Source organism: Alexandromys fortis, unplaced genomic scaffold, assembly GCF_014885135.2.
Source record: "Alexandromys fortis isolate MF-2015 unplaced genomic scaffold, M_Fortis_MF-2015_v1.1 scaffold_32, whole genome shotgun sequence".
NCBI lineage: Eukaryota > Metazoa > Chordata > Mammalia > Rodentia > Cricetidae > Alexandromys > Alexandromys fortis.
The window spans coordinates 12,472,163-12,494,234 of record NW_026067938.1 but is presented as its reverse complement, the minus strand read 5'-3'; the positions used below and the strand labels follow the sequence as shown (position 1 = coordinate 12,494,234).

The window sequence follows — 22,072 nt, the reverse complement described above, 5'->3', positions numbered from 1 at the left end:
GGTGTGGGATCCCATAATAAATAAAATCACAACTAAAAGGTAGAATAAAAGTCCTAAAGGTGTGACAGGGATAAGAAGTTTGTAAACATGTCAATCCATGGTATTATGGGAAATATAGGTTTTTACATTTCCTTTGTGTTTGCAATTCACATTTTATGGCACAAATTCAATAATAGATAACCAGGAACTTAATGTTTGACATAAACCGTGCACACCAGGATTCTGTTATCTGTTACATTTGGTTTCTTCACCAGATAAAAGCATGCATTTGAAAACATAGAACCTGGAGTCTCTGCTCAAATCCATCTCTTATTACCTATTATGGGAATTAATTTAAGAAAAGGGTGTAATCATGACCCATTGTCAATACTATTAATGTGCTCAGCATATCAGGTTCATAGTTATCATTAAATTGTGGTATCATGTCATAAGTCATATCTCTAATGGGAATATTAAACATCTAATCTTATTCCAGTATTGAGTTATGATAATTTTCCAATACTGAAATATATATGAGATGACATATTACTTTATCTTTATAATTTTACATAAATTCCTTCTCTATTTTTTTCTGATTGACCACATGCATCAGGAATAATAAAGCTATAAATTTACAAAAGCTAGAACTTCAATACAGAGAAACTTATTCGAAGGCTGGAATATCTAGAAAACATAGATGAAAATGAAAGTGTATACATGTTTCCCTAATCTCTTTGTTATCCAGAATCAAAACATTTGTAGATGTTTAAGATGTTTAATTACATATTCGACTTATTATAAGATGCAAATTTAGAAATACCAATTTACAGTGAAATTTTTATGGATGTACTCTTAAGGATATTTTCCAGTGTAAATTCTCTCCTAGCTCTTTAATGTAGTCATAGAACTGGTTGCTGCCATCTAGGTGAGATATATTAGCATATATATAGCCAAAGAAGTATCCCATGTTTTACAAGCCAAATGAGGGAGATGACAAACTTTACTTCTGTGGCATTCGAACAGAGGTTGGGACCCTCCTCTAAATCCACCATGGATAGTTTATAAGTCAACACAAACGTTGAACAAACATCTCCAGAATCAGTTGTGCAAACTCAGCCACCAATGATGTACTACATTCTGTCAATAACTCACACATACTTATCCCTCTCCATCTCCCCGTCCAATGATATTACTTGCTTTGCCAACTAACCAGCAAGCTTAAATAAAATCTAGATATTAGGTTGTCAGGAACATGATATACATGTATATGCATACATATTCTTATATACATACACATACATAATATGTATATATGTGCATATTTTCTAAAGGCATTTACTTTCCCTCAAAACTTTTGTGCAGAATTCTTTTCTTTTGGCTTACATGCTTCTGTACCTACTTGGTTTCCAAATGGTACACAAACAAACAAGCAAAACAAACAATCCTGCCTACTTTGGAGAATTTGGACACAGGGTGGATGGAGTTGGAAGAGAAAGGGAGGTGGTGATGTACATTCGGTCCTCATGTTTGGAATTCTCCAAGGAATGTTTTAAAAAGCCAACTTCAGGTTTTAAAGAAAAAACCTGATTTTTGGTTACCTTGTCCAAAGTGAGCTCTCTTGTGGATGGCTTGGACACCTTGGTATCCTAGACTCCTGCAGACGACTTGTCCAGCACGTATATCCCAGCGGTCATCACAGATTGTGCCCCAGCGGCCTTGGTGGAAGATTTCCACTCTGCCCTCGTGAGGTCCAGTGCCATCAACCAGTCGAACATTCTTAAGAGTAGCTGTAACATAGGCAGCAAAGACTGGTTATATGCATATTTCTGCACTATTTTCTTTTGAGGTGGTTGGAGGTGAACCCTGGTACTTTTATTTCTTTTTAAGAAAGTGTTTTGATACATTTCTTCAGTAAACTAAACTATTGGAATAATGATTAAACTTTTACGCCACCTATTGGCAAAAGAGTTTAACTGCAAGCGTTGCTTCCCTGTAAAGCTGAATTGAAGTAACATTTAAATACATTAGAAGACTTCAAATTTCTCCAATGACCTTGATGCATACCAGTTTATTGCAGCTTTGTAGATTTCTCATAATTTTTCACGTATTTTTAAAATGTGCCACAGAGTGTGTCATTATTTTCCTAATTCACTTATGTTTAATCCATAACTCAACAGTTAAGAGGATCAAAAAAGTAGATTGTCAAACTGTTTATTTATTCAGAGAAAAGCACGTAGTTATACTTAGAAATATCAAGAGAATCCCTTGTTTTATGACTTCATAGATTTTCCCCCTCTAAATGTTTAAAATTTCTCATCCCCCCGAGGGAGCAGGTGCCAATTTCCCCAGTGGTGTAGCCTCTGATAAGCTGACCATGTACCAGTAAATAATCTCGCACATATGCCCAGACAAGCAATCCTAAATAAACCCAGGGAGTTTCAAACACACGCAGACCCAGACAGGAGAGTAGGAGAGGGTTTGGCTGGAAGAGTAGGTGGTGAGTGGAAGAAACTGGGGGTGTGAAACATGACCACATTCATTATATGCATAAACTGTCAAATAATAAAACAATTTTTAAAATACTTATGCTAACAATATCATCATCTCTTATAATCACAACATCCAATGAGTAAGTCCATTTAAATCCAATTTAATATTTCATGTATATGTTGTATTTGATTTAAATACACTGTATATATAAAAATGTAAAGTACTATTTAAATGTATCCTTTCAATTAAAGGTCTGAGTCATACTAAATTATAAAACAAACCAGGGAGTGCTGGATAGACAACTCAGTGATTAGAGCCCTTGGGTTTTTTTTTCCCCCAGAGTACCAGTGAGCAATCCTTACCATCCACACAGTGACTCACACCCTTTATCACTGCAGTTGCACGAGGTTTCTTTCTAGCATCTATGGGAACGAAGCAGCCGCATGTTGCACAGACAAACATGCCTGCAAGACTGATAAAAATAGCAAATAGTTCTCAGCTGTCCAAGAATAATTTTGGTGGTTTGGTTTTTAGAGTTTATTATATTTAAGAAATATTCAGGGGTATTTTCTCCTGATTCAAGTAAATATTGTTGAAATAGTAATAGAATAATATTTAAAGGAAGTTGGAGCTTTCATATAATGACTAACTCAGTGAGCCACACAGGAGCATAATAGGTGGTGTGGCAGGTAGAAAGACATTATTATAACTATGTTCTTTATTCTACAGAATGCATGGAATCATTCCAAAACACAAATCTATTTTTCACTCAAGCAAAAACTAAAAAATTTTAAAATATAAGTAGCCTGCTATGACAGGATCCAAACTCTCAACTACTGAGAAAATCTATGAGTGACCTAATCATTTATTAATCATTTAAATCAAGTGCCTAAGAAAATAAGAAATTTTTTAAGAAAGATTTCATAAAGATTTCTATATTAATAGTGTCATATTTTGCTCAGAAGTGTTATGCCTGAATGTTCATATATATATATATATATATATATATATATATATATATATATATATTTCATTCAGGGATAAACTGACATACTCAAACATTTAATTATGTATGCTTGGCTTTCCCCACACTTGTGTATAGAAGCATTCTTAATATCTTCTTTCTCTACAGGTACCATTGATGCGCCTTGTTTGTCCTGGGGCAGTGGTTCTTAATTCTTGGTATGCAGAAACTTCTGGCCCAAATTTAATATGACCTAAATGGAACCTCATATTTTCCATGTGCAACAAGTTCCCTGGTGGTGTTGATGTTGCTGGCCCAGCACTCACATTTTGAGATGCACAAACCAGAGGATGATATTGTACATTTAAGAAAGGAGGCATGTTATGTTAGAAAGAGCCCTTAGTGGGACATCTATTTCACCCACTCCAAGGCTCAGGGGACATCACAGAAAATCAGATGACAGGGATGTAAGAGGAGGAGAATGGGAATGAGTTATATAAAATGCTGTCTTCTAAATATGGTATGGCCAAAGCAATTATGAGCACACACCAGAGACTGGTGCAGATGTACACACACACACACACACACACACACACACACACACACACGGAAATGGAAAGGGTCTATTTGGGTAGCATAAAAAAGTGACAAGAAATGGAAGAACAGAAGAGAGGATAATGGTGTAGAAAGACTATGACATCAATGAATTGTATGCATGTAAGTAGTTGTCAAAGATTTAAAAAACTAAATTTAAAAGAAAAGAAAAGGCTCTAATAGTGAAATAATTCATTGTTTTCAAGGAGAATGACTGTAATATGCCAATGCAAGCCTTTCATCTGGATGTTTTCAATTATATACTAATTATTGACACGTGACCATCTCTGCTAACTCTTTGTCACTTCTGAGATAGGAAAGAGGCTCAGTCTAGAAATCATATCTCACATCCATTCAGTTTCTCTCAATCAGCTGCTTGTTAGATTGAAGTGGGAGACTTAAAAAATTCAAGGCTTGCCTTTGCTCTATGTGTGAGCTCAAGGCCAGGCCAGGCAACTTAATGAGATCCTGTCTTGAATTGAAAACCACAAAGCAAGGCTAAAGATGTACATCAGTAGTACGGTGTTTCCCTCCAATAGGAATGCCTAGGTGTAGTTGCTAATACCACTAGGGGTAGCTTGCATGACAGACCAAAGTTCATAGGCACTATCCATGGCATTTCATACCAAAATATTGACTGTAATATTTGTCTGGAAGGCTGAAGATCAGAGGTCCTCCTGAACTTAGCTAGCTTATAGTTACATGAATAAAACCAACACAAATATCTTTCTAACATAGTAGCATGTTTAGCAAGGCAGATAACTTCCCCTGGGATTTTTGCAATATATATATATATTTCTCTGCGGTTTTCTCAACTCCAGAAGCAACTAAGTTCAGGAGGTTAAATCAGCAGAAATAGCACATGATCTGTCTGTACTAAAACCTTTATATTTATGTGTGTGGATATTCATATTCACCATTTTCTCATGTAACATTTGTTCTTGTCAAACAGGAACTAGAAGTCAACTCTGACGAGCTGCTGTAGGAATTCAAGACCTGCTGGATAGGTTTAGATAAGAGTTTAGATAGCCATTTCTATAATTTACTGAATAATTTTCTACTACTTTCTGGAGCTCTTCTAAACCATTGCGGAATATTTATGGCCTATGGGTAATTCTCACCTGCTGTCTGATCTTCAGGTAAAGTTTGTTTGGATGTATGTACAACTATTCATTTGTGGCTGCCTTCAGTCTCTAACAATGTTAGTGAAGAGTACAGCCATTACAGAGAATAAAAAGAAAATGCTTGTTACCTGGTCACAGAGCCAGTTTGGTATCTTGAGTAGCTACAAATACAATTCTGTAGAATGATAGCAGGTTCCAGTAGGAATATATCTTCCCAATAACTAAGACTCATAGAGTAACTAAAGTTGTCATTTAATCTCTGATCACTATCTCCTTTGATCCATTGAAAAATTATCTTCCATTTCTTTGTCTTCTCCTCTGCATCCTCTTCTTTTTCTCCTCTTCTTCCCCTTCTCCTCCTCCTTGCTCTCCTCTTCCTTCTCCTCCACCTCCTTGTCCTTCTCCTCCTTCGCCTCTACCTTCTCCCTTCTTCATCAGTCTTGTGACTCTCCAGTGTTCCAAACAAGCCTCTATATTTTTTGTACCTGGGTCCCCATCTTAAATATTCTTTGTTTCCCTCTCTAACTTCCCTCTCAATTCTCCACCATGTATTTCAGGAGTGCATGGGTTATCTTTCCCCCACGTGATTTATACCTTTGCTATCTTTCCAGCACACAATAGAATGCAGGTGGTACCCTAAAACTCGTATGACAAACAGCTACCATATGTGTTGATAAATAATGAGGATTTTCCTGAGTGAAGGACTTCAGAAGATGACTTAATTGAATTGTTACAAATCTTAGGAAAAGAAACAAGAGAAAAATGGACTGTATTGTTTGCCAAGGTCTCTAGACATCTTACAAGTCCAAATGGTAGAGCATCTGTGGCCACTTAGCAGTAATTTTCTGTTTGGTATGTATAGTAAAAGTAAGGTAACGTCATGAAAAGAAGATTGGTTTAATTTACATTGTTTGGAGTCTTGTTAAGGGAGTAACTGACAGTGTTGCCTCCTGTGAGCTTGGCATTAGCAGGGCAGGGGGCTGGTGGGAGCCGCTGCTCTGCAGTTATATATATTCTAATAGCTAAGTTTCTTCAGCTCAGAGCGGAGGACTTGTTGCTTATCTGCTGACTCTGGTAGACAGAAATCTTTTGACTGAATGTCCGCTTAGCCACCTTAATCTGTTGTTTATATGTACAAGCATACAAGTAAAAATAAATTCTATGATAAAGGTTTACCCTAGGCAGACTGGAAGGTGGTTACAATAAGGCCTTTGCAGCGCCCAGATGAAATACATAGTTAATATGGTAAATATTGACATCTTACAAGTCCAAACGGTAGAGCATCTGTGGCCACTTAAAAGTAATTTTCTGTAAATAGTCTTTCGTTACATTTGAAATATATTTAACTTAAAGAAGTTAACGCATTCACAGCAATGCTGACAGAGCCACAGCAGATCCTAAACATTTATTTAGGATGTATAATGATGAATAATAAATGATAAAAGCGCTTCGTGCACAAATCTTTCTTTAAAGTTACAAATGGCCGGGGGAGGAACTAGTCATTACCGACAGTTCTCAACCTACAGGGGCTTGACTTAATGGTCGTTAACAACACAATGCTACAAAAGCAACACTTGCTCAACAGGAACTGAACTTGGAGGTTTGACCTCTGAGTTGGCTTTCTCTCTCGTGGCCCTGACACGCAATCTTGTACCCTCCAGAAATGCAGAAGAGCAGAAGCAGAAGACAGCACCCAGCCGGCCTTGAGTTCAGAGTAAAGGACGTACTAAGCCCATAGTGTGTTGTGTTGCTGAATTTAGAGGATTGGGAGCTTAAGTGTATCCTTTGTTTTATTGATTTATGATATTTTCACTTTATGATGGGTATACCCAGAGAAACATATGTACTGCTATAATCCTTACTCATGCTTGTAATCACTTTCTCTCTCTGGGCTTCCCTCTTTTCCTCTCTCTCTCTTCATCCCTTCCTTTCCTTTCTTTTTTTTTTTCCCTCTCGCTCTTCTCTGTTGTCTTTAGATTTTAGGGTTAAACTCATTACAATGGTAGTTGTCATATTTTAATCCTGAATGTGGGTATTTAAGTGTGTGTTTGCCTGGTTGCCCTTTGACCTGAAAGAATTCACAACTTGGGAAACTTCTGCAAAGAGCTGATAATTTATGGTAATCAATTGCCTTGATGAGATTTTTAATAGATGAAATCCCAGGTATGTGTTTATTCAAAATCATCATACAGATTTTAGATCTTACTTCAGAAGTCAGAAGGGGGCAGGAATAAAGCCAGAGGATGTGTTGAAGAGAACTGTGAGAGGGTTGGCTATGAGGGTGGACACTACACTAAAGAGATGGCGAAGACAGCGGGGTCCAGTCTAGCAGAAAACTTCAAGACAATTTAGTGGAGGTTCAAGTTAAGATCCTGTGAGATTTGTGCTTATACTTCTCCTTATGTAGGGAACAATTCTGTTAGATGCCTAAGCAGAGTTTTTACATGTCCTCCAATGAAGAAGGACTGATTGTTGGAATGAAATTTGGAGAAAACCTGGAACCGAAAGTATTTTTCCAATGGTTGTCATAACAAATGACTGGGGCTGTGTGGCTTAAAATAGAAATTCACCGTTTAGGAGTTCATAAGACTAAAGTAAAGAAGCTTATGGAAACACCTCTTTGTTCAAGGTTCTGTGGAATCTGTGCTTGCTTTTTCCCAGCCCCTGGTGTCTCCTACCATGTCTTGGTGGCTTTGGATGCAGTTACGGTATTTTAGATCTTCTTCTTTGGATGTGTTCCTATCTTCATATATGTGCTCACTGAACTAAGGGTCACCTTAATCCAGTATGAACTAATTTTGTTTTATACATTTTAGCAAATAATAAATAATAACAAATAATAAATGTTTATTATATATATATAATATATATCCTAATTCAGGTCACTTACTGAGATTTGCAGTGGATGTGACTGTATTTTTGAAATTCCATGAAACACAGAGATGGCAGAAAATTGAAGAAGAAAGGAAAACATTATTTTTACCAAAGTATTGTTGATTAGAGGAACTTTTAACCTTTAAAATGATGTTGATGCTCAATTCTATTTCTTTTTCATTGTTTTTATTGAGCTATATACTTCTCCATCCTTCTTCTTTCTCCCCTGCTCAATTCTATTTCAATATTAAAAACCAAATTGTTGAACATTTGAAGTCTACAAAGTAAGCCGCACAGTAATAGTTTCGTTTGTGCTGGAAATGAGTAAGTTCTCAAAATCAATCACGGTTTTAAACTACACAATTTGGCAAACATTACAATAAATACTGAGAAGGTATTTCTTAAAAATAAAATTATAATAAACTTAGATACTATTGTAAGAACAATTTTGAGTAGCTTATTTCAATATAGAAAGATTTTTAAAGGTTACTGTTTCTATATTTAAATCGTGAATACTAAAAATTTGAATCATGGAGGTTTAAAGATACTTTTGCTAAGAGAGTGGTAAATACTTGAAATGAAAACAATACTGAGAGACTTAAATTCCGGTGAAATATGTTTCTGTAGATGTGTGAGAGCTCATGTGTTAGGATATTTGCTGTATTAGAACTATCTAGTACCATTTCTTAGTGAATCTTAATTTGTAAAGGTATTTAAAAGGAGGAATTTAAAAATTCTACACAGTGGAATTTACCTATTTGGGGGCTGTTTAATTTGTTTAACTATTTGCTTATCATTTCAGACCCTGGGAGCCCAAAATCATCAGGTCCAAATTTAAGAATTTGAACAAGGCTCATTTAGGATTTCAAATGTATAGTGTAGGGCACTGTATATGCTGATTTATAAATTTGTACGTTTCAGACATTTTGATGACATTCTTATGTCCTTCTTCATACAGAATAAACATTTTATCATTTGTCTCTTGGGATTGGGGTTACAAATGTTATAACATGTAAAACAAGTTATCCAAATATGTGAGCTACTATAGAAACAGCACAATGAAAGTTAACCGTAATTTATTTTGAGAATTAGTCTGTAAAATTGTAGGTTATAAGGGGATTTGAAATGTAAAGCTTAGGGAGAAAAAAACTGTTCCCAATCTGGTCCATTAAAGTTTAATCTGCTTAGTTATTGGAATCCTGATTTACTACAGTGTTTCCCAACTTATATGAGAGAAAAGTGACTTCCCATAAATATTTCCGCTAACTGTAGCCCAACTGACTTAATGGAACTGATAGAAGTCAATTATGTGTGTGTCTGTCTGTCTGTCTGTCTGTCCGTCTTCATTATATTGGTTTTTAACAAGAGCAGTCATAATCCATGGGTCACTGCTGTTCCTTAAAGTATTTAGAGACAGAGTACTTGAAACCTCAAAATATCAACAGAGAACCCAGTCTCCTTATTCAGAATATTGGTGCCTCCATTTGTTTGACCAGTCAAACTTTGACTGTAAAAATATGAATTGATGTAGATTGGCTTGTTTTGTTTAGACAAGAAAAAAAACAGAAAAATAGACCTAGTGAATGGTGGATCTCAATAAACATACTCTAAGTTAGATGAAAGTATCAAATACATTCAGAATATCCCAAGTACAGGTTCAGAGGTAGGTGAGTTTCTAGTCTCTACTGTGACACTGGCCTTATAATATGGAAAAGAAGTTCTGATACTTGCATTTTTATTTATTATTACAATGATCTCCCATGGAATTGAGATGAGGCCTAACTTAAATGACAATGTATTGTAAGGATGTTTGAGGAGAAAAGCTGGTTTAAAGATCATTATAATGTTGTCTTTGAGCTGAACGTCAACTAAGGCAGGTTTCAAAATGCTTAGACCAACCACACCTATAGTAGGTTTTACAGAGGGTTTTTGTTTGTTTGTTTGTTTGTTTTTTAGGTTCTTAAATACTTATGGGGAAACCACAGTGACAGATTACTTTTGAGGTTTGAGTGGAGGAGAGAAAGTATTAGAGGTGTATTGAAGAATGCCAAGCCCAGTGGAAGATTTTTTCTTTCTTTCTTTCTTTCTTTCTTTCTTTCTTTCTTTCTTTCTTTCTTTCTTTCTTTCTTTTTCTCTTTTTGGGTTTTCAATACAGGGTTTTTCTGTAGCTTTGGAGCCTGTCCTGGAACTAATTCTTGTAGACCAGGTTAGCCTTAAACTCACAGAGTTCCAACTGCCTCTGTCTCCTGAGTGCGCCACCACCACCCAGCCATAACTTTGCATTTATTTATAAAAGTGCTGACACCTGGCTGAATGCTTAGCAAAAGGCGATGGCAGCAGCAATGCATTACAAAATCAGTGTTTAGTCACCTCACCTTTCCAAAACCATGGGCAGCTTTTATGAAGCGTGTGACCCAGCTCATGTTACAAAACCCATGAACAGAATCCCCTATGCCAGGTCTGCTGCATACCAGTAACAGAAACTCCAGAGGTTATTCTTATATTTCCCCCAAGCTATGAGTAACTTATAGACCAGTGGCTCCTAGGATGCAGTGTGGTTCCTTGATTATAACTCATTTCCACTGTGAAAGAATTGAGCTGCTAAAATAGCTGTCCAATGAGCAATCAGGAAGATTGTTCTTAAATGTTATTGAACCACACAGTGAGGGCTGTTCCCTGTTCTCTGTTCTTGTACCCTTGAGATTCTGAAAAGGAAATCACGTCTTCCTAATTACTAGACATTTAAAGCATTGTTAGGGAATGAGTATACCCATCCCTAAACACAGTAGCCAAGAGTAAGTTCAGCCCCCAAGTAGAGATGAATCAGAGGATTTTTTTTAAAGGAAAACAGTAGCAAGATGTAAAAATAATATGACTCAGAGTGAAGCTATTTGCAACAGGGGTGACAAATATAAAATCTAAGAGCCTTGCAGAGAGACTGAGTCCAGATGATTTAACTTGAGCTCACTCCTGTATTAAACTTGGTTATGATGCTAGCTGGTCACAAATTAGAGTTGTCTGAGAAGGAGCCTTACCTGAAGTAGCATCTTGATTACTTTGATTGACATGAGAAGACTCACACTGGATATGGACAGTACCTTCTGAAACCAGCATGGATAAAAAAAAAAAAATGTGGCAGATGGAAGTTCATCTTACCATTTGCTCTCTTAGCCTCCATATTACTGGAATTAGTCTGCCCTGTTGTTGCTTCTTTCACTGATGGCAGGACCATTGTTTCCCAGCTGCTGTCCTGAACTAGGACCTTGGAATTTTCTAGGCTTCCAGTGCCAGATTGTGACTAGGAGGCACCCCGTCTCAGAGAATGAGCAACTACTAGCTTATCTGTTGATCAACTTATCTGCCTTTTTCCTAGGGAAAGGACAGCCATTGTGAGACTGTTCTAAAAGCTGAGACACTCAGCCTCAGATACCAGGTTCTCAGATCACTGAAGCAATTCTTTTTGTGTTACTATTTTAAAAACCTACCTCTGTGTGTGTGTGTGTGTGTGTGCATGTGTGTAGGAAGGATACACACATACATATACATATGTATATATATATATATATATATCCATCCCATTAGTTTTGTTCCATTAGAGAAGCCTAATATACCCTATATCCTGCTATTTATGAAATAAAATCCATTTTGTAGAATTCTTATGAGAGCCAATACATTCATTTCTTTAATGAGAAAGTTTATCACATTTTGCCACTTTTCATTTAAGGTTTTCAGGGGAATTTTGTTTTTGTTTGTTTTTCTAAACACTGTTTCTATGCACAGCCTTGGCTGCAGGGGATTTTTGTTTTTGTTTGTTTTTCTAAACACCGTTTCTATGCACGGCCCTGGTAGTCCTGGAACTAGCTCCACAGACCAAGTTGGCCTCGAATTCACAAAGATCCTTCTGCCTCTGTCTTCATCATTTCAATTTTTTGTTTGTTCTTTAAAACAAAGCCTCCTACTATATGTCCTAAGCTCGCCTCAAATTTGCAATCTTCCTGCTCCAACCTCCCAAATGCTGAAACGATGTGGTGGTACCAGCATTCTCATCCCTCTTAACTGCTTTTACAAACATATTGGTGGCAATTATTCGAGGAAGAACATACGGGATTACCAAGCTCATTCTATTTGACAGGAACCTTTAAAAATTGGTTATTGTATATTCAGGTAAAATTTCCTGGGTAGTAGTTTTCATTTATGAAGTGGCATTATATTAAATAACATCGCTGAAATTTAAATTTTAATAATTAGTAAAATACAAGTGAAATTGTTCTTGTAAGTTTCAGCATCAATATGACTTAAATTTTACTGGCATATTAGGCCTCCCCTAAGGATAAACTGATAGAAACCAACAGAAAGACTCTCTTCCTAGTTTTGTATAAAGGCAGATATAAAATATAAGACCCATAGACATAGTGTCAATACCAATTCACTCTTCTGTTATTGTTGAAGAGCAGGGTCAAATTTTTATATCTTCTGTTAGGACTACAGTATGTTCTTCCTGTGTACGTAACTTCCAGGGTGACTGTGTTTAGAACTATGGCCTTTACAGAGGAATTTATGCCTAAAGACTTGATAAAAGCAGAGTCCGAGTTCGGTAGGGTTGGTGCTTTAGGAGGGGAATATCATATGATCCTCAGAGGTCAGACTGGCTTAGTGGCCATCTGCAAGCCAGGCAGAGAGGTCTCCTGAAAATCCAACCGTGCGGGCACTTCAGTCTTCGACTTCTAATCTCAATAAGATTCTGACAGTGCAAGAGCGGTAACGTGTTTTACTTTTCTCCTTTTCACTTATGTTTTGTGTTTGAGTATTCATAGTTAAGAGAGCAAATAAAAGGGGAGCTTGAAAGAGCGAGCTTTTCTTTCATTTTTAGGTGGGAAATAAGGGTATCCTATCTGCTATACTGTGATTTGAACACATCAAAAACTTCTTTAAAAGGGATTCTTTTTTAGCTGGGCATAGTGTAAAATACCTTTAATCCTAGCACCCGGGAAGCTGAGACAGAAAGATTACTATATTGAGGTTAGACTGGACTGTTGAGTGAGTCTTATCTCAAAAGGACATTAAGTGGATTATTATGTTTTCTTACTTAAGGGTTTGGGATATTGGTTAACATTGTCAATCTGAGAGAAACTAGAATCACTGGGGAGACAAACTTTTGGGAATGTCTGAAGGAGAGTTTATAGAGTGCATTCGATGAGACAGGAAGACCAACCATAACTGTGGGAGACACCTACAGAAGTTTCAGGGTTCCCAGAGTGAGTAGAAAGAAGGAAAGTAAGGTCAGCACCAGTATGCACCTCTCTCTGCTTCCTAACTATGAACAAAGCATGGGCAGCTTTCTCATGTTCCTAACTCCAGAATTCACATGCCATTATGGTTTATGACACCCTCAAACTGTGAGCCAAAGCAAACTCTTCTTCCTATAAGGTGCTCCTGTCAGAGCAATGAGGAAATTAATTAACAGGTAATCCAACTAGGTGGCATAGCATTTACATTACTGTACAAAGCTCCACATTGCTTTAAGCTAAAAAAAAATGTCTGATTTTAAAATTTCAAAATATTCATTAAGGATCTATTGGGCTTCTTAGCAAATAATGATAAAATTTATTCAACTGGTTACTTTCTGTGACTGGAAATCCATGTTCTTTTGATGCACAAATTGAATTCCTGTGGGTGTTAGCGTGGTTCTCAGAAATAGAGGGAGGGATCATTGTGGAAGAAGAGGTCTAAAGAGTGTAAGAGTTAGCAATGTCAATGACTATGAGGAAGCAATGTCTCCTGGATATAGGAGGACAGCTGCACTTAAGTCACGGTGGTTGTGACAGCATGCACAAGACTGGTTCACACTCAGGTCAGACCTAATCATGGCATGATAAGGAGGGACTGGGTGAGAAGTCACGCCCCTAGCTAAGGAACTACTAGTGATTGATAGCAGCTGGAAGACAGAGATTCAATTTCTCCTGGTAAGTTGACGATACTCCAGTGGTTACATCCAAGAATATATAGGTGACACTAATTGGTCTTGATATATTTTTTAAGACACAAAGTTGGGGTTTGTACAGAAGCAGGGTTAGATCTTGGAAGGGTTGGGAGAAGGATGGTAAATATGATCCAAACACATCGTATGAAATTATCAAAGGACTAATAGAATACTAAAAATTAATATTAGAAAAATAAATGTGGCTATGATAAGAGAGAGTTTCATTTAGATGATAGTTTATAAGAGAACATTTAATTATTTTGCTGGAGACTAATGAATCATGCTATAAACCATATGGAGTTTTATGAAAATATTGTGCATAGAAAACTGAATATTTGTGTTCTATTACACTTGTCAGCATTCCAAGGAAGCGAGAATTCAAAGTTATTCAAAAAATAATTCAAAATATATTAATAGGAAACAGTCATTTTACTACACAATTCACAGTGGGGGCTTTAAAATTGCCCTGCAACATTCCAGGAATTCACATATTTTTCTCCGAAGTGTACTAATCAGGGTGTGCATATTTAAAGGAGGCATAAAATAAGAATAACTTCAGTATTCTAAGGAAGGGTGAAGAGGACCCAGCTTAAGTCCTAGCTCGAGTATTGCAGTGATCCTCTTGCACATGTCCTGTGCTGTCGAGCTAGCTGTTGTTCTAGGGAACTGAACTTGAGATTCAGTTCCTAACTGTAACTCACTTCCAGACAGGACAGCAGGAGAAGACCAAATAATAGGCTGCAAGTCCTTACTTATAAGGCACTTGAATGGGAACAAGTAGATGATCCTGTGTGCCTATAAAGCAGAATTTTCTACTGTAGCACAGAAGACAGCATTTCATGACTAGAGATGGATGCAGGGAGATTCTTGGTTCCTCTGAGGTTATAGAAGGATGTGTAGCATCCATGCTAGGCCTCTTTTCTCTTACTGAACCCATGTCCATACTGGTTGAACTTCAAATCTGCTGGTACAAATCCTGGAAAGAATTATAGTGACTTTTCCTGTCTAGTTGGATCTGGTGAAGTTCCTGCTGTGAGAGTCATTGGGGAGACTTACTGAACAGAACAAGCTAACTACTTATCCATTGCTGATTTAAATCTCTGGTTCCATTTACAAGACATTGATAGTGTTATTAAAGACCATACATATTGTGTTAGGGGAATGTTGTCTGCTTTTATTAACAACTGGGAGGATCATTTGAAGCTATAGACAAAACACAATTGTCATAAAATTAGGTAGAACTTCTCTAATTTACGGAGAGCTATTCCTGCTCTGGTATGATGTGTCTTGTTTTGATGGCCATAACTAGTGCTCCTGTGGAAAGTACACTCTGGAACTTGAGAAAAAGAAAACACTTTAAGTGCAAGGAGGCATCAAAGCAGCCAATGATACCAGAAAATGTGAACACTGAGTCAGTTACTGAAATAAAGTTAGACTATTAGCAGGTAGCTTTCCCCAAGGTGCAAGTAAGTAACTCTCATTAGTGATAATGGAAGTCTTGAGAGCACTTCCAGGAAGACGATGTGTCTGAGTAATAGACTTGAGGGAGAGAAAGCAGGCAACGTGTGCAGTAGTTATGTTGGTGGAAACATAAACAAAGATGACTCAATAGCATACTTTTGGAATCTGACCTACTCTATAGATTTTTATCTCAATTATAAGGCTCATTCTGCAAAGTGGAATTGCTAATTGCAAATATCCTCTCTCTTCTTCTACTTCCAAACCCTCTGTATGAAATATCTGTAATATTAGCATGCATAGAATATTTGACTAGTGTGGAAACATTTCACAGAGTCATGAGGATTTGGAAACTGGTTGGCATATGTTTGAATTTGCCCTATTTTCTTTTATTAGCAGTTAACATTAGATTCAAGTTCATGAAACACTGATACTTATAGCAGTTACCCCAATGGCTCTTTGAGTATTAGGTATGAAAATGCATCTGAAGTACCCTGTACACAGCAAGCATACTTGAATGTTCATTATCACAGTTAGTGATGGGAGAAGGAAGTTTTAACTTAAGTCAACTAAATGTTTTGAGACAGACCAGAAGTTTATTGACGATTGAGTTGAGTTCTCAGTACAAAACATAGCAAATGCATTTTTTCACAACATTGTAGGCATTTCAGAATAAGATTCCAAAGATTAACATTGTATCTTTCCTTTTGATGATGTGCAGAGCATGCTGACACAGCCCAGATAAGCATCAGAACCCTTTAAGATGGTGCCTCCCAGTGTTTGCTTATATGGTTCCCTTGCTTGACAAAAAAACACTCTTTCTAGTCAACAAAGCATCGAAACAAGTCATTTGTCACTTTTCATCATACATGATAAAAGTTGGGATAAATTGATGCCTTTGAACAGGGCATTTGGAATCTGTTTTTATCCAAAGAGAAAGATAGAGATGTCTTTGTTAATTTGGGAAGTTCAGGTTAATATTACACACTTCAGCATCCATGCTTAGTTTTGGAAGATAGAGATGCCTTGAAAACTGAATTCCTACAATTTGCCTGCCTGCACACCTGGGACCAGGGTTATTCTGTATGAAGCCAAAATTGGCCACAACAGTGCTGTCTGGCACAAGAAAATAGTCACACACACACACACACACACACACACACACACACACACACACTCTATAGCTCAGCCAATTAAGTCACGTACCCAAATCCATTTTTTTCCTAGATGTTTGCACAGAATTACTAGTCAGTTAGTACTGTAGACTACGTCAATCACTGGCTAATTCTCTTTTCTTTTCCTTCATGACCAGATTTGATCATATCTTGGTGGCATGCAGACACAGACCTACTGACATAACCTACTACCAGTGACAATACCAATTTTTTGCTACCATTTTCAGAACTTTTTCAACGAATGTTCTGGGCTCAGGTTTCATTCTATGAAGCCCAGACTCTTGCTTTATTAGTCTGACATTTTGTTCTGACCTCTGTCAACAGATACGACCTCTGGTTTAGCTGCTTCTCTTACTTGCAACTAGTACTCTTCTGCTGTGCTAAGACAAATTCACTGATTTATGATCTGGGCACACTTGCCCTGCTCGTCCATCTAACATAAAAATATTGTCTTATTCTCTAACATCTCTCTTTTTGCCCAAAACATATATATGGCTCCTGGCATTTCTATTTTTCTTTATGTCCTAATATGATTAGAGATTTAATATGTCTGCATAAAAATGGCAAAGAATAGCTGTTATGTTTAGAAGGATTGCTACGAACCATTCCTTCAACTTTAAAGGTCATTATGATTTTACAGAACATCACACATGTAATTTGGTCCCCACAACAACCCTGTGAGGTAGGAAGGGACATCATTTGGCAGAGCAAAAAATGGAAAAACTGAGATACACATAGGCATACAATTAGAATTGTGCTTCTATCTTAATGCTGTGGAACTTAGGGTTTAGTGTTAAAACATGAAGAAAAAAAAAGAAAACCCTGGGAAATATTCTTTGTTGGCTCACAAAGAGGAATCAACATGAAAGCTTCATGGGATCTTATGTCTTTATTATTTTTGTATTTTCTTTTCTTTCCTTCTCCTGTTTTCATTTTTTCTATAAAATATCTCATGTCTATTGTAATATTTATTTTCTAGTATATACACTTCAAACATAAAATTCAAGTAAATATAAAGAGCTTTCTAGAATAAAACTTTGATTTTCTTTTCATGATCAAATATTTTTGTTTGAAATGAATAGGCAATTCATGAAGTTAGGTTTGGTTCTCATTCAAACATATTGAAGAAATTATCAAATTATGCTTTATCTCTCTCTACTCTCTCATATATATATATATATATGATTTGAATTGGATAATAAGAAGGTAGCATTGTGAAATAGGCAATAAAAATAAGGTTATTTCTAATATAAAAGACACGAGTATCTCTCTCCTTTCAATGTCTACTTCACCCTATTATTTTCCTAGGTTAGTCATCTGTGGTTTGTTTATAACTGGTATATTTATATCTATACATTTAGAAAAACATATTTATTGTTATTTCTGACTTCACAACATACACATTGAACTTATGCTAAATGAACAAGTGAAAGAATGGATGGATAGATTTTCTTTTATTCTATCCCTATTGCTATTTGGGAACAATATCTTGATATTAAAGAACCCATATTTAATCAATATCCATGAAGTTTCTCCCAGAGCCCAATGGGTTAAATTGGATTCCACAAGATTAGGTGAGTGAGCAGCGGGAGGGCTGAAGGAGGCAGGAACATCCCAGTAGACAGCATATGAGTGCATCTAAGTGAAGGGTGTCAAGGGATGGTGGTTATTACAGCAGAGGGCATGATGGTATACATATGGAATTGGGAGCCTGCGCAGCACCCAGAGTCAGGAGAAGAGGTCGTGAAGAGACCAGGCAATGACATGACACAGGCGCCAAAGTCATTTGAAGGAGCTGCAGAAAGATCCCGGAAGTCAGTTGTTCTGATGGCTTGTCCAGAGGTGAAAGGCCTTTTAAGGAGATGACAGCGGAGCATTCTGCTCAGCCCACCTGATCTTAAAGGGGTCCTGCCCCAATGTAATCAGGTGCATAGGTAAAAAAGGAAATCAGGATTATTTTCTTATATTTCAAAAATACCTGAATTATTAAAATATACATTGAATTAATTCAATATAATTTCTAAGATCATGATTAAAATGTGGAGATCTGAGTAATTTCATTCAGAATAATCTATAGAATCATTGTGGAGGCATTTGCAAGACCTCTTTGTAAAATGCATATAACCTTGAACTATTGATTATACTTCTAGTAAATACTATATTTCACAACATTCTCACAAAACATCATAGGAAATGGTGAATTGAACATTGATTATTAAAGCCAAACCAAAGCAAGCAAAAAATTGTTGCCTATTTAAGAGTAAGGAAATAAATGACTACATTGTGGTAATTGTGATATCTCTGTAATTTTTTGTAGTATTTTGAAAAAAAAATCTAGTCACTGAGAGAAAAGAGGCCAAAGCACTTGTGATTGCATATTAAACACAGAAAACCAGGACCTTTTACGATAGATGCATATGAATATTATTGTTTCTTCTTTTGGAGGGTTGTGGAATTGCTTTCCATTCTCTCTGGGGGGACATGTAGAAGAATCAAGAGGCTGTTCACACTCAATCCCCCCTCAAAGAGCTCTTAATGCTTTCTCAGAGAAAGTACTCAAACTCCCAAATAGTCATCCACATTTGTAATGCAAATTTCTAGACACGGCTGAAAAAATTGTTATAAGTATTTAGAAGCCGCCAGAAACAGAAAGCGGAGTGGCTTTACAATCTATAGGTTAAAAGTAGAGAAGTTCCTTAGGTGCCACACTCAATTACGGTCAATGTTTCAAAGCTCTGACAAAGCCTCAGGGAAAGGAGATGAGATCAAGATACTTTATATAAAGTGTGAGAAAATAAAGACATAGACAAAGATACACAGAAACTTAAGAACTAGAGGCTGATAAGAGATCAACTGAAACTAGATGGGATGAAAGAGAAAGGAGATAAAGGGCCATTAACAAGCAACCAGCAGAGAAGTGGCCACCTGAAAGGAAACAAGGACGAGGGGATGCGGTTATGTTGCCTTAATATGCTGAGAGCAGTGGGGAAAGCAGCCAAGTACTGAGGAATCCATCACTCCTATGTGTTGTTCAGCTTTGAAAGCATCATAGGTGGATTGGACTGCAATGGTTCATAACAGTCATAACCCCATGCTGTCTAATTGTGCCATCTGTACAATGTATTAGGCTAGAGTAAATTTTGTGACAACAAGGAAATACTGATTCTATGTTTTTTAAAAAAAAAATGATCCCAGCTAAAACCAGCAAGGTTTTGTTAACAAAGACTTTATCATGATCTGTCTACAACAGAGCTCTGAACAAGGAGGGCATGGCTGTGGCTCATACCAGACATGTATCTCACATGTAGACTCTTTTTGGAAGACAGGTTGGCACTCTGATCTCAATAACCCAAGTAGGGTATCCATTTCTCTTCACAATTATTACGTTAATGTATATTCATCCTATACACATAACAAAATTACTTGGAGCCTAGGATACTATTGCCATCTCAGTTGATACTTAATTTTTAAAATCTGATACTCAGGTCTTTTGCATTTCAATGAAAAGTTTGCATTATAATGGAGGTTCCTGATGTGAAATCTATTCCTTTGAAGGTTGGAAAGTCTTGGATATATAATGTGACATTTTCAAGATTTTAGTAAAAACAAAATAAAACAAAAGCTCTAGCTGCCTGGGAATTGCTCTGTTAAGGTCTTCAGGTTGCCCACATGTCTATGTATGAGCTTTTCATAGGCTCACTTAGTGTGTAAGGGGACTGTGATTGTTTCTATTCAAAAGCTTGATTTCTCTTCAGTGGGTAAAAATTGACTTGAAAATTGGACAATTTTCTGTGTGATTTTTTTCTTTAGAAAATAGGGCTAATCAAAAAAGAAGAAGAAAAACAGAATACAAATGCATAATGAGTTTGAAGGAGTTGTGTAATCTAATCTATTTGTTTTATTCTAATTAGCATGTTTTATTTGGGAAAAATTGTGGCTGGCTTCTCAGAAACTCTGCAGATAATTCTCAATCTCTCAATGTTTGTTTTAAGCCTACACTACTAATATCAAATTCGAACTTTATTTTAAAAAGAAACTGACATAGAAAACAAGAAGTCATGAACTTACTTGATATGCCTCCACTCCCTTTTTCTCCCTTTTGGCCTTTAGGTCCAGGATATCCTTAGGGGGAAAAACAGCAAAAGAGAAAAGAATTAGTTCAACAGAAAATGCTGATATCTTACTCTGCTTCTCCACTACCTGTTTCTTTTTCTCTTTATTCTCTTTCATTTGGGAGTGCTGGAGATTGTACTCGAGGCCCGTGTATACTAAACCCATGCTATACCACTAAGGCGTGGTTTCAAACTCCACAGAACTTGTTTTAAATGGAAATAGGACACCACAAAATAAGACACCAATTTATAACAACTTATAGTTAGTCAAATATAATAACCACCCCATGCTGATAATGATGGCGGCCACTTTTGAAACCCCATTATAATTTTAGTATTATAACATCTATAATTATTTACAAGGGTGTGATATGTCCCCTTTTCACAAAACAGGCAAAACTGAAATGTAGTATAATTTTGCATGTTCGTTTTCATTTTCCTCTCTATCTGACCTTGCCTTTTCCCTCCTCCAACAGCTCAACATCTTCTAACTCATCCCATATCTTTACTATTTTCCATTACAAATTTATTTTATGTCTCATTATTTATTCCTTTGCAAGAGAACATCCTAAAGGCTGGATTGTATAAGTCCAGGGACATGATGGAATTCTAATGACTCCATTCCTAAGTGTTAATTGGTCCCTTAATTCTGTAGACTAATCACATTTGGCTATGAGAATACACATCTATTTACATAGGGATGTAGCCCAAGTGTTACATAAGGGTCAGTGATTCAAACTTAGAAGTAAATATGGAAACATTCATCATGGGTCAGACCCCAACATTTTAATTTTTAAAGAATACTCCTCCTTAATAAAGAGTATTACCACATTTTCCGATTGTTCAAGAAGAAAAATAAAAGATCTAAAAATGTAAATGGGAGAAAAGTAACATTTATGATGAACATTTATGGTTCATCGTTTCTATTCTTCCCAGAGAAAGCCACAATATAAAACTCAGTTTCAACATTTCAGCTTGAATTTCGTGCTTAGGAAGGAGAAATAGTTGTACAACTGCTACCACTGTTTCTTATACAGTGATGTCTATACAGTAAAGCTACAGTTTCTATACAGTGTAACACCAGCATTACACAGAAGAGGAGTCCACGAATACCCTGTGATCTGCCTAACTATCATGGCCCCTTCTCTAGACACCTGGCAACCAGAGATGTACTTCCTGACTCCACAACTTTGCCTTTTCCAGAAGAGCACACAGTTGGAATCTTCGAGTTTAGTATTCTCAGATCAGCTTCTTTCAGTTGGCAATTTGCATTTAAGATTTTTCCATATCATTTCGTGGCCTGATTGTCTGTTTCTCTTTGT

At 36.6% G+C, this 22,072-nt stretch overlaps 1 protein-coding gene across 4 annotated transcripts in view; it reads right to left on the bottom strand.

Moving 5' to 3' along the window:
- The window catches only part of Msr1 (macrophage scavenger receptor 1), a 57,336-nt gene that overhangs the window by 9,028 nt on the left and 26,236 nt on the right, over positions 1-22,072 (bottom strand). For 2 of the 4 annotated variants that reach the window (XM_050147275.1, XM_050147277.1), the window contains exons 8-9: positions 20,707-20,760; positions 1,578-1,766 (exon numbers count right to left, since the gene is read on the bottom strand). In XM_050147275.1, coding sequence (XP_050003232.1) covers positions 1,578-1,766; positions 20,707-20,760 — 243 coding nt within the window. Of the gene's footprint in view, positions 1-1,577; positions 1,767-16,037; positions 18,547-19,037; positions 19,110-20,706; positions 20,761-22,072 lie in introns of those variants that run through there. The other 2 variants (XM_050147278.1, XM_050147279.1) reach the window with 2 other exon arrangements.